At 47.3% G+C, this 25,218-nt stretch overlaps 2 protein-coding genes across 14 annotated transcripts in view; one reads left to right on the forward strand and one right to left on the reverse strand.

Moving 5' to 3' along the window:
- The window catches only part of NDE1 (nudE neurodevelopment protein 1), an 81,163-nt gene that overhangs the window by 39,052 nt on the left and 16,893 nt on the right, over nucleotides 1-25,218 (forward strand). For 5 of the 8 annotated variants that reach the window (XR_010131340.1, XM_055365718.2, XM_055365717.2 and 2 more), the window contains 5 exons: nucleotides 5,101-5,237; nucleotides 8,843-9,022; nucleotides 11,883-11,974; nucleotides 14,461-14,612; nucleotides 17,476-17,589. Coding sequence is in view for 7 of the 8 variants with exons in the window: in XM_055365718.2 (XP_055221693.1) it covers nucleotides 5,101-5,237; nucleotides 8,843-9,022; nucleotides 11,883-11,974; nucleotides 14,461-14,612; nucleotides 17,476-17,569 (655 nt within the window). In the remaining variant the exon portion in view is untranslated. Of the gene's footprint in view, nucleotides 1-5,100; nucleotides 5,238-8,842; nucleotides 9,023-11,882; nucleotides 11,975-14,460; nucleotides 14,613-17,475; nucleotides 17,590-19,255; nucleotides 19,659-25,218 lie in introns of those variants that run through there. The other 3 variants (XM_055365719.2, XM_055365725.2, XM_055365724.2) reach the window with 3 other exon arrangements.
- The window catches only part of MYH11 (myosin heavy chain 11), a 160,237-nt gene continuing 155,892 nt past the window's right edge, over nucleotides 20,874-25,218 (reverse strand). For 4 of the 6 annotated variants that reach the window (XM_031002889.3, XM_055365702.2, XM_063699582.1 and 1 more), the window contains one exon: nucleotides 20,874-21,857. In XM_031002889.3, coding sequence (XP_030858749.2) covers nucleotides 21,725-21,857 — 133 coding nt within the window. In that variant the 3' untranslated portion in view covers nucleotides 20,874-21,724. The remainder of the gene's footprint in view (nucleotides 21,858-25,218) is intronic. The other 2 variants (XM_055365704.2, XM_055365703.2) reach the window with 1 other exon arrangement.

Raw genomic sequence — 25,218 nt, forward strand, 5'->3', positions numbered from 1 at the left:
CTAATTTGTGTATTCTTTGTAAAGACCAGGTTTCTCCATGTTGCCTAGGCTGCAAAGCTTTATTTTAAAGACTTGAAAATGTTACAATTTTGTGCAAGTTTAATAGTTATATTTAGAACGTTTGACAGTCTTCTCCAAGAACAAGAGTTTCTCAGCACCATCAGCTGTTTGATTGCTCTCATGGTCCTTCTTCTGTACGTCCCTCAAACGAAACTACTCACTTTAAACTGAGGACAGGCACTTTGTATAAGAATAACCTTGAAAAGTGTGCAGGACCTAATTGGAAGTAACTAAAAATTAAATACATTTCCTAAAGGTTACTTTGTTTCATATGAGTATTAAGATGCCAAAAAGTTTTACAAAAATTCAAATCGATTTAATCTAGTTTTACTCTTTTCATAGGTTTTTCATTTTATTTTATTTATTTATTTTTGAGACAGAGTCTCGCTCTGTAGCCCAGGCTGGAGTGCAGTGGTGCGATCTCAGCTCACTGCAGCCTCTGCCTCCCAGGTTCAAATGATTTTCCTGCCTCAGCCTCTCGAGTAGCTGGGACTACATGCATGTGCCATTATGCCCGGCTAATTTTTCTATTTTTAATAGAAATGGGGTCTCACCATGGTCCTGACCTCAAGCGATCCACCACCTCGGCCTCCCAAAGTGCTGGGATTATAGCCGTTAGCTCTCACACCCAATCCAACTTACAAATTTTTTTTTTTAAAGAGATGGGGTCACACTGTGTTTCCCAGGCTGGTCTCAAACTCCTGGATTCAAACAATCTTCCCATCTCGGCTTGCCAAAGTGTTGGGATTACAGGCATGAGCCACTGTGCCCAGCCAATTCCATGGACTTTTAAAGCATTTTTTGGCTCAAAAAGGTTATGTTCTTAGTTATCTAACCAGTATATCTCTTTATATTTACTGAAAATCTGTTTTCCTATTTTAAGTATTTTCAGGTTCTCAATAACTGTACGTGAAATTAACAGCTTTCATAGTCACAAATTATTGCAATATTTTGCTGTTATACTAAATATGGGTTTTTTTTGTTTGTTTGTTTAAGACAGAGTCTAGCTCTGTCGCCCAGGCTGGAGTACATTGGCACAATCTTGGCTCACTGCAAGCTCCGCCTCCCAGGTTCACGCCATTCTCCTGCCTCAGCCTCCCAAGTACCTGGGACAACAGGCACCCGCTACCACGCCCGGCTAATTTTTTGTATTTTTAGTAGAGATGGGGTTTCACCGTGTTAGTCAGGATGGTCTCGATCTCCTGACTTTGTGATCCACCCGCCTCAGCCTCCCAAAGTGCTGGGATTACAGGCACTAAATATGCTTTTATACATTAGTTGACAGAATTTCAACATATAAAATACATAAAGCAATTTTCACTCCAGTTACAACTAGCATGCTGACCTTTATTTCAAAGTAAATACTCACGCTAGGTGAGATAGCTCATGCCTGTAATCTGTCATCTTAGTACTTGGGGAGGCTGAGGCTTGAGTATTGCTTGAGCCCAGGAGTTTGAGGCCATCCTGGGCAACATAGTGAGACTCCCGTCCCTAGAAACAAATATAAAAACTAGCCGGGTATGGTAGCTTGTGCCTGTGGTCACAACTACTCGGGAGGTTGAGGTAAGAAGGTGAAAGAATCGCCAGGCGCATTGGCTCACGCCTGTAATCCCAGCACTTTAGGAGGCCGAGGTGGGCGGATCACCTGAGGTTAGGAGTTGGAGACCAGCCTGACAAAGATGGTGAAACCCTGTCTCTACTAAAAATGCAAAAATTAGCTAGGCATGGTGGCAGGCGCCTGTAATTCCAGCTACTCGACAGACTGAGGCAGGAGAATCGCTTGTACCCGAGAGGCAGAGGTTGCAGTGAGCTGAGATTGTGCCGTTGCGCTCCAGCCTGGGCAACAGAGTGAGACATCATTGCAAAAAAGAAAGAAAAAGGTGAAAGGATGACTTAAACCCAGGGTGTCGAGGTTGCAGAGAAATTCAGAAATGCCACTGAAGGGCCAGGCATGGTGGCCCACACCTACAATCCCAGCACTTTGGGAGGCAGAAGCAGGTGCATCACCTGAGGTCGGGAGTTCGAGACCAGTGTGGCCAACATGGTGGAATGCTGTCTCTACTAAAAGTAGAAAAATTAGCAGGATGTGGTGGTGCGTGCCTGTAATCCCAGCTACTTGGGAGGCTGAGACAGAAGAATCATTTGAACCCGGGAGGCAGAGGTTGCACTCCGCCTGAGTGAGCACCATTGCACTCCAGCCTGGGTGACAAGAGTGAAACTCCATCTTAAAAAAAAAAAAAAAAAAAAGTCACTGAAGCTGGTCCCCAGTTCCCTAGCATTCCAGAAGCAAAATAGATTTTGACCAAATAATGAGTTTGTTAAAATTTCCGATTCAGTCGGAGTTTGTGTTAGGGTACAGTATGAGGTACGAATCTAATAATTTTTTCCTGGTGGGTACCCAGTGGTCCCTAAAACTAGAACTGAACCTGCCATCTTTTTACCAATGATCTGTGATGCCACCTTTATTATAAATTAAACTCTTGTCTATTTCTGGACCTTTGGTTCCTTTGTTCTTACAACCAGTAGCATACTATTCTTCATTGTTGAGGCTTTATAGTAGTGCGTTCTGACTCTCTGGTAGAGCTAGTTCCCTGATCTCTTTTACAGAGTTCCTCTGATCATTCTTGTTTCATTGTCACAGGATCTTTCAAATCAGTCCAATTTATTCCCCCAGTAGAAACCTATTAAGACAGTGTTAAATTTATCAGTTTAACTTGTGGAGAATTAATTTCTGCATGATAATGGGTCTTTATATACTCAGTATGTCTGCATTTCTGCAAGCATTCTGTACTACTCTACATATTATTATGTGAATATTTTATCTTTTTTGTTTGATATGTCAACCTTAGGGCTGTTTTAACTGTTTCTGGTATTGTACTCCAAAGTATTATCCCTTTGTTGTTGGTAGTAGTGTGCTTTTTGTTTTTGTTTTTCGAGACAGGGTCTGGCATTGTTACCCAGGCTGGAGTGCAGTGGCATAGTCATGGCTTACTGTACCCTTGAATTCCTGGGCTCAAGCAGTCCTCCTACCTCAGCCTCCGAGTAGCTGGGACTACAGGCACGCATCATGCACGGCTAATTTTTTTACTTTTTGTAGAGACAGGGTCTCTCTATATTACCCAGGCTGGTCTTGAACCCTGGGCCTCAAGCGGTCCTTGCACCTTGGCCTCCCAGAGTGCTGGGATTATAGGCATGAACCACTGTGCTTGTCCCTTTGTTGTTTTTAATCGGTACTGTGGTAACTTTATCCTATCCACTACTTCTAAAGACCCTGTGAGGGTAGGTACTTGTATGACTCCATCTAGACATAGTAGGATATATTGAATAAATGAACTGATGCAGCCATTAATCAGTGCAGTTATTAATTTGGTGATTGAAGGAACTGAGGATGAAGGAAATCAAGTTCCCCAATGATACTCAGTGAGTTCTAGGTGGAGGAGGAGCTGGGTGTTAACTCCTGGGTTCCTCTCCAAACACGTGCTTCTGACCACTGTGGGATACAGTTAGCAGGTTGTGTAAGGTCTGGGGACAGACACAGGGTCAATAATAAAAATTGCCGACATTTATAGATGTGTGCTTATGTGTAAAACATCTGTTGTGTGCTTCCTGTAGGATTTTTTTTTTTTTTTTTTTTGGGGAAACATTCTTACTCTGTTGCCCAAGCTGGAGTGCAGTGGCGTGATCTCGGCTCACTGCAACATTCACCTTCTGGGTTCAAGCGATTCTCCTGCCTCACCCTCCCGAGCAGCTGGGACTACATGTGTGCACCATCATGCCCGGCTAATTTTTGTATTTTTAATAGAGATGAGGTTTCACCACGTTGGCCAAGCTGGTCTTGAACTCCTGACCTCAAGTGATCCGCCCGCCTCGGCCTCCCAAAGTGCTGGGATTATAGGCGTGAGCCACCGTGTCCGGGCCTGTATGACTTCCTGCTACCCCTTCCCCACCACAACCCTGCATGAAGGTTACTATTACTATCCTTGCTTTGCAGGAGAGAAAACTGAGGTGCAGAGAAGGTGGTTTTCCCAGAATTAAAACAGATTGTTTTTTTACAGCACTTGGCAGTGCCTTTACCACAGTGTCTATGCCCTTCACAAGAAGGGGTTGTGAGCAGGGCAGCTGGGCTGGTACTGGGCATTTTGAACTTCCACTGAGAGGTTAAATATGATCTCTTCTACCTGCTTAAGTGCATCTTATGCCTGGCACAATGCCTCATGCCTGTAATCTCAGTAACTCAGGAGGCTGAGGCGGGAGGATCGCTTGAGCCCAAGAGTTTGAGATTGCAGTGAGCTGTGATTGTACCACTGCACTTCGGTCCGAGAGACACAGCAAAACCCTGTGTCTTAAAAAATCATGTCGTTATATGTGTTTATTAGGTTATTATTATTTTGAGACAGAGTCTCACTTTGTTGTCTAGGCTGGAGTGCAGTGGTGTAATCTGGGCTCACTACAACCTCTGCTTCCTGGCAGTTCTCCCACCTCAGCCTCCCAAGTAGCTGGGATTACACTACAGCTGGCTAATTTTTGTATTTCTAGTAGAGACAGGATTTTGCCATTTGCCCAAGCTGGCCAGGCTGGTCTTGAACTCCTGATCTCAGGTCTTCCACCTGCCTCGGCCTCCCAAAGTGCTGGGATTACAGGCATGAGCCACCATGCCCAGTCATATTAGGTTATTTTTAATGCTGGTTGGCATTGTGAGCTTGCAAGAGAAGATGGAGCATACTGGTCTTCTCAAACCACCAAATGCCACATGCAGTCCTGATAGGGCTTTGGCTTATTGCTGAGTGCTGTGTGGGCAGCATCTTATTTAATCCTCATGACAGCCTCGTGCACCCCATGAGCTATGATGAGTCCCATTCTGCGGGTGAAGAGCCCATGCCCCAGGAGGTTAAGGGACTCGGCCCACTCTGTGGCATCTAGGAAGTTTGGGGCTGGGACTTGTGCCCAGGTGTGTCTGACCCTTCACACCTCCTGGATCCGCGGTGCTGGAGGGATGCTGCGGTTTGTCCTCTTGGATAACTCTGCTTTTCTCTTCCCCAGTGCCACGATCATGTCTCTCGAAGACTTTGAGCAGCGCTTGAATCAGGCCATCGAAAGAAATGCCTTCCTGGAAAGTGAACTTGATGAAAAAGAGAATCTCCTGGAATCTGTTCAGAGACTGAAGGATGAAGCCAGAGGTCAGGAGGCCTTGGTGTCTTCACCAGCATGGTCCCCTCTCCCTACCTGAGCAACATCTTGTCCCACAAGCTCTCCCAGCATTATCTTTACAGGGACCTCACACCCTGCTCTGCACCCAGGTTGTCTAATCAGAGGGTGTCAGACTGCACCGGGCAGACTCTTGCTTTGGGCCCTGGCTGGAGCTGAGAACAGTCAGACATCCAGCCCTGTAAGGGCCCCTTATGGGTATTTAGAGAAATAGCTTTGGGGTTCACAGATGAAGTCCTTGTATTGGGGTTCTGCCTCTGGGCAGCAGAATTTATTTCCAGAAGGATGCTTCCTGGTCTGTAATTCACAAACACAGCAAACTACCCTGATGCTCAGTAGGAACAGAAGAGTTTTGTGGGGAGATCTGGCACAGTGGCTCACACCTGTAATCCCAGCACTTTGGGAGGCCGAGGATCTCTTGAGCCCAGGGGTTCGAGACCAGCCTGGGCAGCATAGTGGGACTCCATCTTTACAAAAACATTTAAAGATTATCTGGGTGTGATGGCATGTGCCTGTAGTCCCAGCTACTGAGGAAGCCAAGGTGGGATGATTGCTTGAGCCCAGGAGGTGGAGTCTGCAGTGAGCTATGATGGCACCAGTGCACTCCAGCCTGGGTGACAGAGTGAGACCCTGTCTCTTAAGAAGCAAAGATGTTGTGGGGAGAAATTTCTGGTGGAATTGCCAGCTAGCCTATTATTTTTGTGACTTGATGGCAACCAATATATTTGGCTAAAACTTTGAAACCTCATCAGCATTTGCTCTTTTTCAGTTGGCACTTCCAGAGGTAGAATGTTGAAACTGTAATGAGGCATTTGGCCAGGCACAGTGGTTCACACCTGTAATCCCAGCACTTTGGGAGGCTGAGGCAGGTGGATCACCTGAGCTCAGGAGTTCGAGACCAGCCTGGACAGCATAGAGAAACCCCATCTCTACTAAAAATAGAAAACATGAGGGCATGGTGGTGGGTGCCTGCAATCCCAGCTGCTCAGGAGGCTGAGGCACGAGAATTGCTTGAACCTGGGAGGTGGAGGTTGCAGTGAGCCAAAATTACACCATTGCACTCCAGCCTGGGTGACAGAGTGAGACTCTTGTCTCAAAAAAAAAAAAAAAAAAAAAATTCATTAGTGGATTGTCCAAGTTGTTTTTACTTTTTTTTTTTTTTTTTTGAGATGGCATCTTGCTCTGTTGTCCAGGCTGGAGTGCAGTGGTGCTATCTCTGCTCACTGCAACCTCTGCCTCCCAGGTTCAGCGATTCTCCTGCCTCAGCCTCCTGAGTAGCTGGGACTGCAGGTGTGCACCACCATGCCTGGCTAATTTTTATATTTTTAATAGAGATGGGGTTTCACCATGTTGGCCAGGCTGGTCTTGAACTCCTGACCCCAGGTGATCTGCCTGCCTCGGCCTCCCAAAGTGCTGGGATTATAGGGGTGGGTCACTGTTGCTGGCCCAATTAATTATTTATAACGTCGATTTGCTTTCTAATGTGTAACCAGTAGGTGAGGGATAAACAGTAAAAATTCTTAAGTTTAATAAAGCAGTTGTTCCTAGATGTCCATCAGTAATGAAGTGGTTAAATGAAGTACATAGATTTATTTTGTGAAATGTTAATGGTTAAAATGAACAGTAGATAGAAATGTTGTGGTAGAAAGATTGCCAAGGCTAGGCACAGTGGCTGATGCCTGTAATCTCAGTGCTTTGAGAGACGGACGCAAGACGATTGCTTGAGCCTAGGAGTTCAAGATGAGCCTGGACAACATAGTGATACCCCATCTCTACAAAAATGAAAATTGTAAAAATTAGGCCTGGTGTGGCATATGTCTGTAGTTCCAGCTACTTAGGAGGCTGAAGTGGGAGGATGACTTGAGCCCAGGAGTTCAAGGTTACATTGAGCTATGATTGTGCCACCCCACCCCAGCCTGGGTGACTGAGTCAGACCCTGTCTCTAAAACAAAAAACATTGCCAAGACATACCACTGAAGTGGGGAGAGTAAGTCATACACAGGACAACATATTGTATGTTTCCAGTAATGCTTAATAAAAAATTTTCTTGTTTTATGCTCAGTAGATACATACATATGTATAAAGTTTATGTTTGAAAATGGAGAGAACGGCCGGGCGTAGTGGCTCACGCCTGTATTCCCAACACTTTGGGAGGCCAAGGTGGGTGGATCACCTGAGGTCAGGAGTTCGAGACCAGCCTGGACAACATGGTGAAACCCTGTCTCTACTAAAAATACAAAAATTAGCTGGGTGTGGTGGTGCATGCCTGTAATCCCAGCTACTTGGGAGGCTGAGGCAGGAGAATCACTTGAACCCGGGAGGCAGATGTTGCAGTGAGCCGAGACTGTGCCACTGCACTTAAGCCTGGGCAAGAGAGTGAAACTCCATCTCAAAAAAAAAAAAAAAAAAAAAAAAAATTCAGAGAACAATGGTTGAAAACCTCTCCCACATGTTATGGTGATTATGAGTGAGGAGGAGCGTTTGGGGATAGTCTGGAAAGCATGCTTTATTTATTTTTGAGACAGTCTTGCTCTGTCACACAGGCTGGAGTGCAGTGGCGTGATCTCAGCTCACTGCACTCACTGCTTGTCCCCCAGGCTCGAGCGATTGTCCTGCCTCAGCCTCCCAAGCAGCTGGGACTACAGGCGCTCACCACCATGCATGGCTAATTTTTTGTATTTTTAATAGAGACGGGGTTTTGCCATGTTGGCCTCAAAATTTCTGACCTCAAGCAGTCCTCCCACCTCGACCTCTCAGAGTGCTGGGATTATAGGCTTGAGCCAGTGCAACTGGCCTTTTTTTTTTTTTTTTTTTTGAGCCAGAGGTCTCACTCTCGCCCAGGCTGAAGTGGTATGATCGTGGCTTACTGCAGCCTCCACCTCCTGGATTAATGTGATTCTTACACCTCAGCCTCCCAAAGTGCTGGGATTACAGGCATGAGTCACTGCTCCTAGGCATACTTTCATTTAGTATTCTAAATACACTGCTATGTTGGAATTGTTTTTTCAATAATAAAAGCATTAGTGTGTCACTGTCATAGCTTTTTAAAAATCTGAAACCATTTTGTTAGTCAAGAGAAACATCCTGTAGAGTTCCAAGTCTGCTAGGCAAGGTCCTGTGGGTTTCCCTTTATTTGGGGTTTCTACCTGGAGTGTTTCACCCCAGTAGGTCTTTTTTATGACTGGTATCTACTGTTGAACCTCTCTCCCTGCACCCCACCAACCCTAAGCAAGGACTTAAATTCCCTTTTTGTTTTTTGAGACGTAGTCTTGCTCTTGTCACCCAGACTGGAGTGTGCTGGAGCAATCTCAGCTCACTGCCACCCTGGCCTCCCAGGTTCAAATGATTCTCATGCCTCATCCTCCTGAGTAGCTGAGATTACAGGTGCCTGCCACCATGCCGGGCTAATTTTTGTATTTTCAATAGAGATGAGGTTTCACCATGTTGGTCAGGCTGGTCTCGAACTCCTGACCTCAGGCGATCCACCTGCCTTGGCCTCCCAAAGTGCTGGCATTATAAACATGAGCCACTGCGCCTGGCTGAGGACTTGAATTCCTGAATCCTTTTTCTGGCACAGATTTGCGGCAGGAACTGGCCGTGCAGCAGAAGCAGGAGAAACCCAGGACCCCCATGCCCAGCTCAGTGGAAGCTGAGAGGACAGACACAGCTGTGCAGGCCACAGGCTCAGTGCCGTCCACGCCCATCGCTCACCGAGGACCCAGCTCAAGTTTAAACACACCTGGGAGCTTCAGACGTGGTAAGGGGAGTGGGAATTGGAGGATTTTCTCGGTTCACAGAGCGTTTCTGGGTAAGAATCTGGGGTGGGTCCTGGGGGTGTGATGATTTGCACCAGGCTCAGAGCCTGATTTGCTCTCAGGCTTTGAGCAGAGAGTAGACTGGGATGTTCTTGGGGGTGGGCATTGAGATCAGTGAGGACTGGGTAAGAGGCAGTAGTGGAGTCTGATGAAATGGAAACCCCACCCAGAGGGGGTGGCTGCCACTCTGCAGCTACGAGGATTGGCCCTTAATCTGCAGCTTTTTCCATTCTTCAAAGCCAGAAATGCTCTTTTTTTTTGTTTTGTTTTGTTTTTTGTTTTTGAGACAGGATCTCACTCTGTTGCCCAGGCTGGAGTGTAGTGGCGTGATCTTGGCTCACTGCAACCTCTGCATCGTGGGCTCAGGTGATTCTCCCACCTCATCCTCTGGAGTAGCTGGGACTAAAGGCACCTGGCTAACTTTTGTATTTTAGGTGGAGACACGGTCTTGCCATGTCGCCCAGGCTGGGATCAAATTCCTGGACTCAAGTGATCCGCCCACCTCAGCTGATCCCAAAGTGCTGGGATTACAGGTGTGAGCCACCGCGCCTGGTCAAAAATCCTCTTTTTGAATATAAAACCTCCCAAATTTGAAATGTCACTGACCAAATACAAAAAAGTAAAAAGCATTCTGTGGGTTTGGTAATACATCCACCGAGAGCTAGACTCAGCGTAACGTGTGCTGCGTGGGCAGAAAAAAAGAATCTGAGTTCTCACCCCAGCCCCTCTGCCGACAGCTTCCGATCAGGCCTTTTACAGCAGATATTAATAACAGACAGTTAAGGAGTGCTCAGTGTGTGCTGGCCAGCCTGCAGCCTTCGCCGCAGGCCCAGGATGCAGGTGCTGTCCCCGTTTGATGAAAGTGAGGCCCTGAGTTAAGCAGAGTCATGAAGCAATTGAATGGCAGATGGTTTGGGATTCAGACCCGGGCAGGCAGGCTCCAGGGCTTACCCTGCCATCTACTGCCTTATCCCTTAGCTTGTCCCCTGGGCATGAAGAGACCAGTGAGACTTCTAGAATTCCGGTGCAGAGCCCTTCTGCTTAGTTTTGTTGAGATGGAGTTTTGCTCTGTTGCCCAGGCTGGAGTGCAATGGTGCGATATTGGCTCGCTGCAACCCCCTCCTCCCAGGTTCAAGTGATTCTCCTGCCTCAGCCTCCTGAGTAAGCTTGAATTACAGGTGCCCACCACCATGCCTGGCTAATCTTGTATTTTTAGTAGAGATGGGGTTTCACCATGTTGGCCGGGCTGGTCTCAAACTCCTGACCTCAGGTGATCTGCCTGCCTCAGCCTCTGAAAGTGGTATTACATGTATGAGTCACTGTGCCTAGCCCCAGTCTAGAGCCATTTTGCATACTTTATTTCACTGTTTTTTTTAGAGACACAGTCTTGGTCTGTGGCCCAGGCTGGAGTGCAGTGGTGCAATCATAGCTCACTGCAGCCTCCAACTCCTGGGCTCCAGTGATACTCCTGCCTCAGCCTCCTGAGTAGCTGGGACTAGAGGCATGCAACTCCATGCCTGGCTATGTTTCCACACTTTAATATGCATGTAGCTTACCTGGGGATCTTGGTAGAATGTACCTCAGATCAAGTGGGTCTTGGGTGGGGCCTGAAATTTCTTTCTCTCTCTCTCTCTTTTTTTTTTTTTTTTTTTTTTTTTGAGACAATGTCTTGCTCTGTCGGCCAGGCTGGAGTGCAGCGGCATTGATCTTGGCTCACTGCAGCCTCTGCCTCCTGGATTCAAGCGATTCTCATGCCTCAGCCTCCCGAGTAGCTGGAATTACAGGCAGGCACCTGTTACCATGCCCAGCTAATTTTGTATTTTTAGTAGAGACAAGATTTTGCCATGTTGGCCAGGCTGGTCTTGAACTCCTGACCTCAACTGATCGAACTGCCTCGGCCTCCGAAAGCACTGGGATTACAGGTGTGAGCTACTGTGCCTGGCTGAGAGATTCTGCATTTCTAACAGTTCTCATGTGCTGCTGGTGCATGGACCCCACTTGGAGAAGAGAGGCTCTGCAGAGCCGGACCCTTGTAAAGCTGGATCATCCTGTCTATAGTTCTTGTATCTATCACAGATGCCATTATGTTAATTAACTATATGGATTTTCTACAATTTCAAAAGGATTTGTTTTGGGTTTGTTTAAAAAGACTAATGTGGCTGGGCACGGTGGCTCATGCCTGTAAATACCAGCCCTTTGGGCGGCCAAGGTGGGAGGATCGCTTGAAACCAGGAGTTCATGATCAGCCTGGGCAACATAGTGAGACCCTGTCTCTATTAAAAAAAATTTTTTAAAGGCCAGGCATGGTGGCTCACGCCCGTAATCCCAGCACTTTTGGAGGCCAAGGCGGGCAGATCATTTGAGGTCAAGAGTTCGAGACCAGCCTGGACAACATGATGAAACTCTGTCTCTACTAAAAATACAAAAATTAGCCGGGTGTGGTGGCACATGGCTGTAATCCCAGCTACTCAAGAGGCCAAGGCAGGAGAATCGCTTGAACCTGGGAGGCGGAGGTTGCAGTGAGCTGAGATCACATCACTGCACTCCAGTCCGGGTGACAGAGCAAGACTAACATGTAAAAATAAGTATTTGTTGCAGTCATCACAAGGACTTGAAAAATTGGTTGTCATACGGGCCTTGGGTGTGTGATGTGGTTAACTACGGAAAGAAATAGGGTAGCTTTTGGGATCCGAGGAAAGGCGTCAGCGTCCCTCCTGTCCTGTGGTTTTGGATCTAGAGATGTTAACGCACAGACATGACTATAGGTTGGTGAGTTACATGCTCTTCCCTTTGCACACCCAGGCCTGGACGACTCCACCGGGGGGACACCCCTCACACCTGCGGCCCGGATATCAGCCCTCAACATTGTGGGAGACCTACTGCGGAAAGTCGGGGTAAGACCACACTTTCCTGGCGTTTGGTGCCTTCCTGCCTGTCTTTCAGGATGTGTGAAGGGGGGTTGATCTAGTTCCTTCCCTCTCTTCTTTTTTTCTTTTTTTTTTAGAGACAGGGTCTTGCTCTGTTGCTCAGGCTGGAGTGTAGTGGTATGATCACAACTCACTGCAGCCTCGAAATCCTGGGTTCAAGCGATCCTCTCACCTTAGCTTCCCGAGGAGCTTGGACCACAGGTGTGCGCCACTATGCCTGGCTGATACTTTGATTTTTTTGTAGTAATGTGGGTATTGCTGTGTTGCCCAGGCTGGTCTTAAACTCCTGGCCTCAAGTGATCCTCCCAGGTTGGCCTCCCAAAGTTCTGGGATTACAGGCATGAGCCAATGAGTCCAGCCCCTTTCATAGCAGTGTGGTGAGTTTTAGGTGTGGCTGCTCCTTTAGCATCCCTGGGAATCATTAGAGCTTCCTGTGGGAGTTACTGCCAGACACTCAGAGCTCTGACTCGAAGCCCTGCTCTGAATCCTATGTATGTCTCTTTCCTTTTACCGTTTTTCCTCTAGGAAATTTGGGAAATTAGGGTGATACCTGTGTTTTTTCCTTAACTCGAAAAAACTAAGGAGCACTTGGAAACTGCCTTCTCTTTTGGCCAGGTGCAGTGGCTCATACCTGTAATCCCAGTGCTTTGGGAGGCCCAGGTGGGAGATTACGTGAGCTCAGGAGTCTGACACCAGCCCGGGCAACATGGTGAAACCCCCTGCCCCGACTTGGCCTCTACAAGAATGCAAAAATTAGCCAGGCCTGATGGTGTACACTGGTGGTCCCAGCTACTCAGGAGGCTGAGAGGTGGGAGGATTGCTTCAGCCTGGGAGGTTGAGGCTGAGTGAGCTGAGATTCCAACAGTGCACTCCATCCTGGGTGACAGCACGACGTTGTCTCAGAAGAGAAAAAAACTGCCACCTTTTTTTTTTTTTTTTTTTGGTTTGTTTCTTGGGGTTTAAGTGAATTTTGACACTTTGGGAGACCGAGATGGGTGGATCACCTGAAGTCAGGAATTCAAGACCAGCCTGGCCAACATGGTGAAACCCCATCTCTACTAAAAATACAAAAATTAGCCAGGAATGGTGGTTGGCACCTGTGATCCCAGCTACTTGAGAGGCTTATGCAGGAAAATTGTTTGAATCCGGGAGGCGGAGGTTGCAGTGAGCTGAGATCGCACCGCTGGGTGACAGAGTGAGACTTGGTCTCAAAAAAAAAAAAAAAAAAAAAAAAATCTTGAAAGCCTAGGGCAAAGAATTTGGCCTTTCAGCTTTTATGTTAATTACAGGGAGGGATCCTTTTGTGCTTAAGTAAAAACATAGGTATTCTTTGTAGTTTATTTTTAAAAATGATGCCTAGAAGGCCACATAATTTAACTCCTACCAAGTTGTCACTGTACACAGTGTATTCATAGCTACAACTTAATAGAAGCTTGCAACTCATTTCTTTTGTTTTTACTTCCGGTTTTTGGCTGTCTGGTTTGCAATTCTAGAAGCAGGTCTGCATTTCAGTATTTAGCCTAGTTGGAGTATAGAGAAGCCTGGGGTGCTGTCAGTGTCCTTTTGGTTTCCTCAGGGTCTGTTGTAGCCAGACCAAGTCCTTATCAAACTTCCTGCCATTCTGCAGAGGTTTAACAAGGTAAACCAAAGGGTGAAGGATTCCAGAAGTGGATTTCCTACTTCCTACAAGCGGAGTTGGATAATTGGTAGGTTAGTGATTTTTCCAGAAAGCTCCCATTTTTAAAAATTTTTTGTAATTAAAAAAGAATTTTTTTTTTTTTTTTTTTTAGCCAAGCATGATTGTGCATAGTCTTAGCTATTCAGGAGGCTGAGGTGGAAGGATTGCTTGAGCCTGGGAGGTTGAGGCTGCAGTGAGCTGTGATCTTTTTCCAGGCAGCTCCCAAACATTTTTAAAAATTTTTCGTAATTAAAAAAAATTTTTTGCATTAAAAATTTTATTAACTGGGCATGATTGCAGACGCCTATAATCCCAGCTGCTCAGGAGGCTGAGGTGGGAGGGATTGGTTGAGCCTGGGAGGTTGAGGCTGCAATGAGCTGTGATCTCACCAGTGCACTCCAGCCTGGGTGACACAGCGAGACCTTGTCTGAAAAAGTAAAAAAAAAAAAAAAAAAAAAAATTAACCGAGATGGGATCTTACTTTGTGGCCCAGGCTGGTCTCAAACTCCTGACGTCAAGCCATCCTCCTGCCTTGGCCTCCCAGAGTGCTGGGATTATAGATGTGAGCCATTGTGCCCAGCCAGCTCCCAAATACTTAAGGTGCTTGGTTCTGAGACTGGCATATATGTTGGATTCCTCTTGGGGTCCCATCTTGGAATTCCAGTGCACAACAGTTTGAGAACCACTGTCTGGGGTTCGTTCTTCTGTACGGGCTCTGGTAAGACAGAATAGTCCTTGCCTATAACTTGAAAGATAAAAGTGTATTTCTGTCCAGGCACTGGAGTCCAAACTCGCTTCCTGCCGGAACCTCGTGTACGATCAGTCCCCAAACCGAACAGGTGGCCCAGCCTCTGGGCGGAGCAGCAAGAACAGAGATGGTGGTGAGAGACGGCCAAGCAGCACCAGCGTGCCTTTGGGTGATGAGGGGTCAGTACCTTCTAATAAACCTCTCTCTGGCGGGGAGAACCCCCCTGCCCCAGGCAAGAGACACTCGCCCCCAGCCCACAGCCGTGTGTCTTTTTAAATTATAGGATTATTTCAGCAAACTCTCCTCTGCTCCCTGCAGGCAGCATTAGGTGGTGTCTTGTGGCTTGAACAAAGGGCTAGAGAGAGGGTCTTGTTTTGTGAGACAGGGTCTCACTCTGTCACCTAGGCTAGAATACGATGGCAGGATCATGGCTCACCCTCTGCCTCCCAGCTCAAACGATCCTCCCACCTCAGTCCCCCGAGTAGCTGGGAGTACAGGTGCGTGTCACCATGCTCGGCTAATTTTTTGTATTTTTTCTAGAGACAGGGTTTTGCCATGTTGCCGAGTTTGGTCTCAAACTCTGAGCTTCAAGCGATCCTCACCCTTCATCCTCCCAAAGTGCTGCGACGACAGGTGTGGGCTACCATGCCTGGCCAAGAAGGTCATTTTTATCATTTGATTCTACAGCTGCTACTCACGGTTACACTGTGAGAATGTCCTGTATAAAGCCCTTATTTGGGCCAGGTGTGGTGACGCTCGCCTGTAATCCCAGCAGTCTGGGAGGCCAAGGCAGGTGGATCACTTGAGGTCAGGAGTTCAAAACCAGTCTGGGCAACACTGGTAAAACCCCATCTCCACCAAAAAAAAATAGAAAAATGAGCCAGGCATGGTAGCATGTGCCTATAGTCCCAGCTACTCGGGAGGCTGAGGAAAGAGAATCACTTGAACCCTGGAGGCAGAGATTGCAGTGAGCCAAAATTGTGCCTCTGCACAGCAGCCTGGGTGACAGAGCAAGACTCCATTTCAAAAAGTTAATTAATTAGTTAAATAAAAATAAAGCCCTTATTTGGGGAATTGAGCATCAATCATGGCTCTGCTTCCCCTGAAGTTTTTTTTTTTTTTTTTTTTTTTTTTTTTTTTTTTTTGAGACGTCTTGCTCTGTTGCCTAGGCTGGAGTGTAGTGGCATGATCTCAGCTCACTGCAACCTCTGCCTCCCAGGTCCAAGCAATTCTCCTGCCTCAGCCTCCTGAGTAGCTGGGATTACAGGCATGTGCCACCATGCCCAGCTAATTTTTTGTGTTTTTAGTCGAGACGGGGTTTCAGTGTGTTAGGATGGTCTTGATCTCGTGACCTTGTGATCCACCCACCTCGGCCTCTCAAAGTGCTGGGATTACAGGCGTGAGCCACTGCAACCAGCCCTTTTTTTTCTTTTTAAATCTGTAAAACCTTTGAGAAACTGGCACTAACTTCTAGCCAGACTATGTTCCTGAAACCAGCCACCCGATGGGACAGTGCAGATCTGATCTCTAACAGTGTCATTAATTTTCTTGCCTAAAGAAAATCAGGGCCAGGCGCAGTGGCTCACACTTGTAATCCCAGCACTTTGGGAGGCTGAGGGCAGCGGATCAATTGAGCTCAGGAAGTTGAGGCCGCAGTGAGCCGTGTTCCCAGCCACTGCACTCCAGCCTGGGTGATGAAGCGAGACCTTGTCTCAGAAAAAAAAGGGGCAGCTTTCAGATTCAGGAATTCTGCAAGGTGTGTGACTACCATCTCTCTGGGCCCCAAGCCGTAGGAATTTGATAGGTTTGTAGCACACACGTGACAGGAAATGAAGAATATTTTCCATGGCATGCACATAACTTTGAGACCTTTACACGTGGATTTTTAGGCCAGATGCAGTGACGTGGCTCACACCTGTAATCCCAGCACTTTGGGAGGCAGAAGTGGGTGGATCACTTGAGGCCAGGAGTTCACAAGACCAAACTGGGCAACATGGTGAAACCCTATCTATACTAAAAATACGAAAATTAGCTGGGCATGGTGGCGGATGCCTGTAGTCCCAGCTGCTTGGGTGGCTGAGGCACAAGAATCACTTGAACCCAGGAAGCGGAGGTTGCAGTGAGCCAAGATTGCACCACTGCACTCCAGTCTGGGCAACAGAGTGAGACTCTTTCTCAAGAAAAAAAAAAAAAAATTTAATTTTTGTTTTTTTCTTTCTACGAGACAGGGTTTTGCTGTGTCACCCAGGCTGGAGTGCAGTGGGGCGACCATAGCTCACTGCAGCCTCGTCTTCCTGGGCTCAAGCCATCTTCCTGCCTCAGCCTCCCAAGTAGCTGGGGCTACAGGTGCACACCACCACCCCTGGCTAATTTTTTTTATATTTTATAGAAACAGTCTTGCTATGTTGCCCAGACTGGTCTCAAACCTCCTGGCTTTGAGTTTGAAAATACACCTCTGAGACTGTAGTCTGCTTCTCATTGAGATTTCTAGAGGTGAGTTTTCAGATTAATTTTCCAGGCGATCTTCCCACCTTGGCCTCCCAAGTGCTGGGGGTTAACAAGCGTGAGCCATCATGCCTGGCCTTTTTTTTTTTGGAGACAGGGTCTCACTCTGTCACCCAGGCTAGACTGTGGTGGTGTGATCTCGGCTCACTGCAACCTCCGCCTCCTGGGCTCCAGCGATCCTCCCACCTCAGCCTACCAAGTAGCTGGGACTACACATGCAGGCCACCACACCCAGCTAATTTTTGTTTGCATTTTTCGTAGAGACAGGGTCTCACTATGTTGCGCAGGCTGTAAAACAAACAATAGGTAAGAGATGGATTTTTCTAGTGGGTCTGAGACTAGGCGTTTTGTGTGACCTTGGAATCCGAGAGCCAGGTAGCCAGTGTCCTCTTCTTCATTTCACAGGAGAGAAAATTGAGACCCTGTGAGACCCTGCTTCTGACTCTTGATGTTCACCCTTATAACTCTGTGGGCCCTGGTGCTAGCCAGTTTGTCACAGCTGTCATGTCAGCTTAGTTTTGTTTGCTCTGTCTGAAGGTTGGGGAAGCGCCTGGAATTTGGGAAGCCGCCTTCACACATGTCTTCATCGCCGCTGCCGTCAGCCCAGGGGGTAGTCAAGATGTTGCTTTAGGAAAACCATGGAAGCTGAAGGTATTGGTGTTGGTGCGGAAGTCGTTACCTTTTGTCGTCTTTTTACACTAGGTTTTTGTTTTAAGTTAGTTTGAGAAATAAGAGCAGTCACCATAGTTAGTTAGCTTTGCGGCCCAAGCCAATGACCGAGGCCGTCACCTGTGCTCTGGGGTTTGTCCCTGGGAAATGTCTTTTCATCCTTGCCTGCCACCGTGTGCATTGCAAAGAGGGACAAAAGGGGCTTTCTGGGAAGGGCTCTAAGTTGTCGGTGATGAGGCTACCCTGTTGTTTTTGAGATAGAGTCTCGCTCTGTCGCCCAGGCTGGAGTGTGGTGGCGTGATCTCAGCTCACTGCAACCTCCGCCTCCTGGGTTCAAACGGTTCTTGTTCCTGAGTCTTCCAGGTAGCTGGGATTACAGGCACCCACCACCACACCTGGCTAAATTTTATGTATTTTTAATAGAGATGGGGTTTTGCCATGTTGCCCAATGTGGTCTTGAACTCCTGGCCTCAAGTGATCCTCCCATCTCGGCCTCCCAGAATGCTGGGATTTCAAGCATGAGTCATCGCTCCCATGCCCCATTGTGTTGCACTAACCCAAGCGGAGTCCTGATTGGTCTTTTTTTTTTTTTCTTTTCTTTTTTGAGACAGAGTCATGCTCTTGCCCTGTCTTGTCCAGGCTGGAGTGCAGTGGTGCAATTTCGGCTCACTGCAGCCTCCGCCTCCTAGGTTCAAGCGATTCTCTTATCTCAGCTTCCCAAGTAGCTGGGACTACAGGAGTGTGCCACTACACCCGCTAATTTTGTATTTTTAGTGAGAAACGGGGTTTCACCATGTTGGCCATGCTGGTCTTGAATTCCTGGCCTCAAGTGATCCTCCCGCCTCAGCCTCCCAGAGTGCTGGAATTACAGGCCTGAGCCACCGTGCCTGGCCCGATTGGTCTTGACAGGTGTTTTTAATGTCCCAAGTCTCCGTAAATGTGGGATGGAGCTTCTCTCAGAGGCTTTTCCCCCAACTCCCAACCAGCTGGAATCGTCTTCCAGAACAAAATCTCCCAGTGCTTTGTGGTGTACTGAAATCATGTCTAAGAACAGAGAACAACGGTCACATGCCTTTTTAAAAACTGTGGAATAGGCCGGGTGCGGTGGCTCAGGCCTGTAATCCTAAGACTTTGGGAGGCCGAGGCAGGTGGATTACCTGAGGTTAGGAGTTCAAGACCAGCCTGGCCAACATGGTGAAACCCCATCTCTACTAAAAATAGAAAAAATCAGCTGGGTGCAGTGGTGCGTGCCTATAATTCCAGCTACTCCAGATGTTGAGGCAGGAGAGTTGCTTGGACCCGGGAGGCGGAGGGTGCAGTGAGCCAAGATCGCGCTACTGTACTCCAGCCTGGGCAACAGAGTGAGACTCTGTCTCCAAAAAAAAAAAAAGGTGTCATAAACCTCTGAGACTGTAGCCTGCTTCTTAGCTTCTCATTGAGATTCCTAGAGGTGCGTTCGAGTTTTCAGAGTAATTTTCCAGACCAACCAGCGTCAGTGGGAAATGTGACCTCTTTTGGCAAACTGCGATCATTCATTTTCCTGAGTCCCCTGGTGGGGTGGGGGGAATTCTGCCTCAGGACCCTGAGGGGTCTTTGGGGCAAGATGGCCTTGGTAATGCAGCCACTAAGAACAGGACTTCATTCAAAGGCATAATGAAGTAACCAGGGTGATCATCAAGTAAAATTAAAGCACAAGATCATTGTAGGAGGCTTCCTTGTCAAAGACGTGAACATGGGATTTCCAGCGCACCACGGTGTGTCCGCTCATCACTGCATGTTAGGAACTGCTGTCTCTTTGGGACACAAGTTAAAAGAACACACTAATTTCTGGAGTGTGCCTGCAGCTTCACGGCCTTCATTTTGTTACTAGTTATTTTCTGGAAGAACAGCAAAAATTTCAGGTTGAAAACAGAACTTTCCAAGTGCTACTGAAATTCCGCAGAGAATTAAGCTGCGATGGTGGGTTTCTTACCCTAGAAACATCCTAACCTGTATCCACAGAAGATGTCCTTTTATTTTTTTAAAAGATCAATAAAATCAAGAGAAACGAATGTTGAACTTGTTGGGCTTCTGGTCAAAGAGGCTTTGTATGTTTATACTTTAATGTTTTCCCACAGAGTGGTGAAAAACTTTTTTTAACCAAGTTAAAAAATATGAAAAAATCTTTTTAAAAATTTCTATTCAAGCCAGGTTTTTAGAAATGTATCCAGGACGTGTTTGTGCGTCATTCAAGGCATATTAGCATCTGGTCACAAGGTGGAGTCCTTTGTTTCCATGTTTCCTGTCTCCCAAATCTGTCTGATCCCATGGAGTTGGTGGTATACAGCATCGTTTGTGTTGAACAGAGCCTTTGCAGGCATGCCTGTCTAAAACACTCAAGCTGAAAGAAGGACAGGGCCTACAGCTTGTTTTTATGGCCCTTACTCTAAGAATGATTTATTATGTTTTTAAGGGTTGTTTTAAAGAAGATGAATATTCGGCAAGACCATATGTAGCCTGTAAAGGCTAAAATACTGTCTGGCTGGGTGGGTGGTGGTGGTGTGAGAGACAAGGTGTTACTCTTACCTAGGCTGCAGTGCAGTGGCGTGATCATAGCTCACTGCAGCCTGGAACTCCTGGTTCACAGGATCCTCCTGCCTTAGCCTTCCAAGAGGTTGGGAGTACAGGTGTGCACTATCCTGCCTGGCTTACTAACAAAAAAAAAAAACAAACACCTTTTTTTATAGAGACGGGGGTCTCTCGGCCAGGCTGGCCTCCAACTCCTGGCCTCAAGTGATTTTCCCATCTCAGCCTCCCAAAGTGCTGGGATTCCAGGTGTGAGCCACTGTACCCAGCCACCATCTGACGTTTTGTGGAAAGTGTTTGCTGACTCATTGGACAAGACCTTGTGTTTTAACTCAAAAAATCAAGGAAATCCTGTATTTTTCTTATGATACTGGTTTTGATGAGTCAAGATGTTCTTCCCAGTCATGTTCGAGGGCAGGGGGCAGTGGCCCTTAGACCACACATCACCTTATTTCTCTCCCCTGCCCTCCCTGCTGAGCGGCCCAGTAACCCCCTTAGACAGTCTCACTTTGCATCTCTGCTCTGCTCTCTGGCTGGCTGTGGGGTTGTAGGCAATTGATTTCACCTCTCTAGGCCTCAGTTTCTGCATTCATGACGTTAACCCTGACTTCAGAGAATCTTTGGGACGATGAAGCAAAACCCAGCCTTCCCCAACTCCTTTTCCTCTACAGAAAACAGCTCAACAGAAAAGCCAACGACACTGTGATTTATAACCGTTTATTAGTGAAAGTGTTTTTAAGCACAGTCAGGGTGTAAACAGTGCAGCATTCCTGCTCCCCTCCGTGGGAGCAGCGTCTCCTTTTCAATTCATGTGACTACAGAAGGCACTTGGTGAACTGTGCGTGTCTGAGGTGTGGAAACCAGGAGAGGGGGAAAGAATTCTCAAAGGCCTGACGTGAGAAGTTGGAAAGGTTCGCAGGTTAGGGAATGAATTGGGAGTGGGGGCTGGCGGCACCCATTTCGGTGACTTTCTCCCCATTTCATGTAAACAGAATTGCCAGGGACCGGTTACTGTGGATATGTTTTTCTAAAAACTCAGTGTCTGCACAATCCATTGATAGAACTGGAGGATGTGTCTGTGTTTCCTGTTGGGTTTTTCTCATCTCTTACATCATACAAACTTCAATTTTTACCTTGAATACAGGGGTAGTGGGGGTGGTGGTGGTGGTGGTTGAGACAGGGTCTCTGTTGCCCAGGCTGGAGTGCAATGATGCAATTATAGCTCATTGCAGCCTCGAAGTCCTGGGCTGGAGCGTTCCTCCTGGCTCAGCCTCCCTAGTAGCTGGGACCACAGGTGTGTACCACCACGCCCAGCTTATTTTTAAATTCTTGTATAGATGAGGTTTTACTACGTTGTCCAGGCTGGAGGGTGGTGGTTTTTATATTCCTTGTGTGAGGGGTGTCTGTGATATTTGGAATTTGAGAATGGATTTAGACAATGCTAAGTACAGTCTGCTGGGTTTTGCTTTGTTCTGGGTTGTTGTTGTTTTTTTTGTTTTGTTTTGTTTGGTTTTTGGTTTTCTTGCCGTGGTGCAAAACTGTAGAAAGTTGCTTATTCACTGGCCTTGGTTCCATTGAAGTCTGCGTCTCGAGTGTCCGTTTCCTCCTCAGAACCATCTGCATTTTCAATAACTCTACGTCCTCCAGACCTTCTAGAAGGAACAAAAGAGGTCTCGTTTCCTCGCCTGTGGGTTGTAAGAAAACACATTATTTAGCAAAGAAATCTTCATGGTTGGGATAGATTATAAATCTATTTTAAACTTGTAGCTCTAGTCCTATTGCAATATAAATTTTTTTTATGGCAGAAAACACACACGGCACAAATAAGATGCAGATATTCAAGTTGAAGTCAACAAATCATTGCCAGTCTTAAGGCATGAGTGATTGAATTTTATCAGCTGAAATTGGTTGCGGGGGGTGGGTGGAGAAGGTTTTTCAAAGCAAGACGATCTTGCTTTTCAATATGTCAGGCTTGGTCATTTGAGAAGCCACAGGATTCTGGTCTTCTGTGGTCTTTGATTTAGAATAGGAAAAAAACGCCAAAAACCAAGTAGGGGATTTTGTCTTCTGACTTTATTCATAGCCCATGGGGCAGAGATGAAGATAGAACATACTGTTTTTCTTCTGTATCTCCTCACCCCCATTCGCCTTAGAGGTGAGTTTTCAAGATTTGAATTGGAAGAAGGTGAAATGGACAAGGGCAGCCTTGAGAGGGACAGAGGGGGCTCCCTGGTTAAAAGGCGAGACAGCACCCCCTGCTGGTGTGAATGTTCATGGACTGAGTTTTCCCCACTGCAGGGACTGCTGCATCTGTTTTGCTGATCGTGGAACATACCGCACATGGCGTAAAACAGGTGCCCAATGAATATTAGAAAAGGAAATTATACGTGTTAATCCAAGGTGGATTATTTTATTAAATTGAGATGAGGTCTTGATATTGTTGCCCAGGCTGGTCTGGAACTCCTGAGCTCAAGCAATTCTCCTACCTTGGCCTCCCAAAGCGCTGGCATTACAGGCGTGGGCCACCACACCTGGCCTTCAAGGTGGATTTAAAAAAAAAATTTAACAGTCTCTGTCACCCAGGCTGGAGTGCAGTGGCATGATCTTGGCTCACTGCAACCTCTGCCTCCTGAGTTCCAGCAGTCCTTGAGCCTCAGTATTGAGTAGCTGGGACTACATGCAGGTGCACACCGCCACGCCTGGCTAATTTTTGTATTTTTAGCAGAGATGGGATTTTGCCATGTGACCCAGGCTGGTCTTGAACTCCTGGCCTCAAACAATCCACCTGTCTTAGCCTCTCAAAGTGTTGGGATTACAGGTGTGTGCCAGTGCACCTGGCCTCTGAGGTGGATTTTAGCTCCAGCCAGTAGGACACCCCTGTCTCTCCTTAATGCTGCCATCTCCTCTCTGCGCTGGTTCTCTCCTGAGTTTATCACCTCAACTTCACAGGAAGGGCTTGGTCACATGAGGGGAGACTTTGGGTAGGAGGAAGAGAGTGGGCAGAAGAAGGAAAAATCAGATCTGCCTGCTGCCAGCCTTCACCGTTCAGAAGAAACACTTAACTCTTTTCAGCAACCGCAACAAATAATCATGTTGGGCTCTGGCCATCTGGCCCTGTTTGACCTGAATCGGAAGACAGGTCTTATTTTAGGACATCAAAGAAGAGAGCAGACTTTTGCTCCTCACGCAAGGGTTGGACAGGAAGCCATAAGGATGAACACAACTCAGTGACCAATTCTTTAGTCAAAAGGAACAACTCGGCTGGGCATGGTGGCTCACACCTGTAATCCCAGCACTTTGGGAGGCTGAGGCAGGCGGATCATGAGGTCAGGAGATTGAGACCATCCTGGCTAACATGGTGAAACCGTGTCTCTACTAAAAATACAAAAAATTAGCCAGGCGTGCTAGTGGGCGCCTGTAGTCCCAGCTACTCGGGAGGGAGGCTGAGGCAGGAGAATGACATGAACCCAGGAGGCGGAGCTTGCAGTGAGCCGAGATGTGGCCACTGCACTCCAGCCTAGGCGACAGGGCGAGACTCCGTCTCAAAAAAAAAAGAAAAAAAAAAATCAAGGCCCAGAGATTCATGATCACTGAGAAGAGGAATTCCCAAATGACCCTTTTGTTGACAGAGGATGGGAGAGACCCCGGCTGGGAAAGCCCACCTGGCTATAAAGGATGGGACTTCCCGCAGTGCAGCGATCAGGAATAAATACTTAAAGCTGCAGCCACTCCAAAGTAAACACTCCTAGCCCAGCTTCACAGAGAAGCTTCTGGACTTGCAGCCCTACTAGAGAACTCTCCATCCTTCTCTCTCTAGACGTGACCCTTAAGTGTTTTTCTTTTTTAGCACTGTTTTCCAAGTGCTTGACGCAGAAGGATGCTCAAATTCAGCGCAGAGGAGCAGCAGTTTGTTCCCTGTACGCTCCCCACACAGCTCTCTTCGTCACAGTTTTAACTCCAGGTTCAAACCCTGATGGGTTGGCCGGTTGCTGCGATTCATGCCTGTAATCCCAGCACTTGGGGAGGCCGAGGCGGGCAGATCACTGGTGAGGTCAGCTGTTGGAGGCCATCCTGGCCAACATGGTGAAACCCCGTCTCTACTAAAAATACAAAATTAGCCGTGCGTGGTGGCGGGCGCCTGGAATCCCAGTCACTCAGGAGGCTGAGGCAGGAGAATTGCTTGAACCCAGGAGGTGAAGGCTGCAGTGAGCCAACGTTGCACCACTGCACTCCAGCCTGGGAAACAGCAAGACTGTCTCCAAAAAAAAAAAAAAAAATCTGATGAGCTGGGAAGTAGTCCCTAACCTCCACATCAGTGCTCTAGGCACTCTCTTTTTGGCTCTTGGAAGAGTCTATTTGCTAACTGGAAAAGCTTAATGGATAAATTTGCTCCCTTGACCTAAGAAATACATTGTGCCCTGGGCCGTTGGAGCTCCTTGCTTGGCTGTCAGCCTGCAAGATACTCTATTTTGGCTGAAGTGCTTTTCTTGGAACTGGTTTCAAATCCTAGACCAAGGTTGACACCAACTATACCTGTTACAGGAACTAAGGGACCCCCCCTAAAGGTTTTCTTAAAGGGTCTGATCCTGGAGAATCTGGAATTTTTTTTTGAAATGGAGTCTCACTGTGTTGCCCAGGCTGGAGTGCAGTGGCGTGATCTTGGCTCACTGCAGCCTCTGCCTCCCAGGTTCAAGCGATTCTCCTGCCTCAGCCTTCCAAGTAACTGGGACTACAGACATGCCACCACTCCTGGCTAATTTTTGTATTTTTAGGAGAGACGGGGTTTTTACCATGTTGGCCAGGCTGGTCCTGACCTCAAGTTATCTGCCCACCTTGGCCTCCCAAAGTGCTAGGATTATAGGCATGACCCACTGCGCCTGGCCTAGCATTTGGATTCTATTCGTGGACTCAGTTTATCCAAGGCCTCGGGAATCATCTTGAGTGTAAGCACCTGCTAGTTTGCAAGGACTCAGTTTCCCACTGACCAGTGGGTTCTGCACTTAAGCCCACCCTGGAATTTGGCTTATCCTATGATCCCAATCAGCT

Source organism: Gorilla gorilla, chromosome 18 (assembly GCF_029281585.2).
Source record: "Gorilla gorilla gorilla isolate KB3781 chromosome 18, NHGRI_mGorGor1-v2.1_pri, whole genome shotgun sequence".
NCBI lineage: Eukaryota > Metazoa > Chordata > Mammalia > Primates > Hominidae > Gorilla > Gorilla gorilla.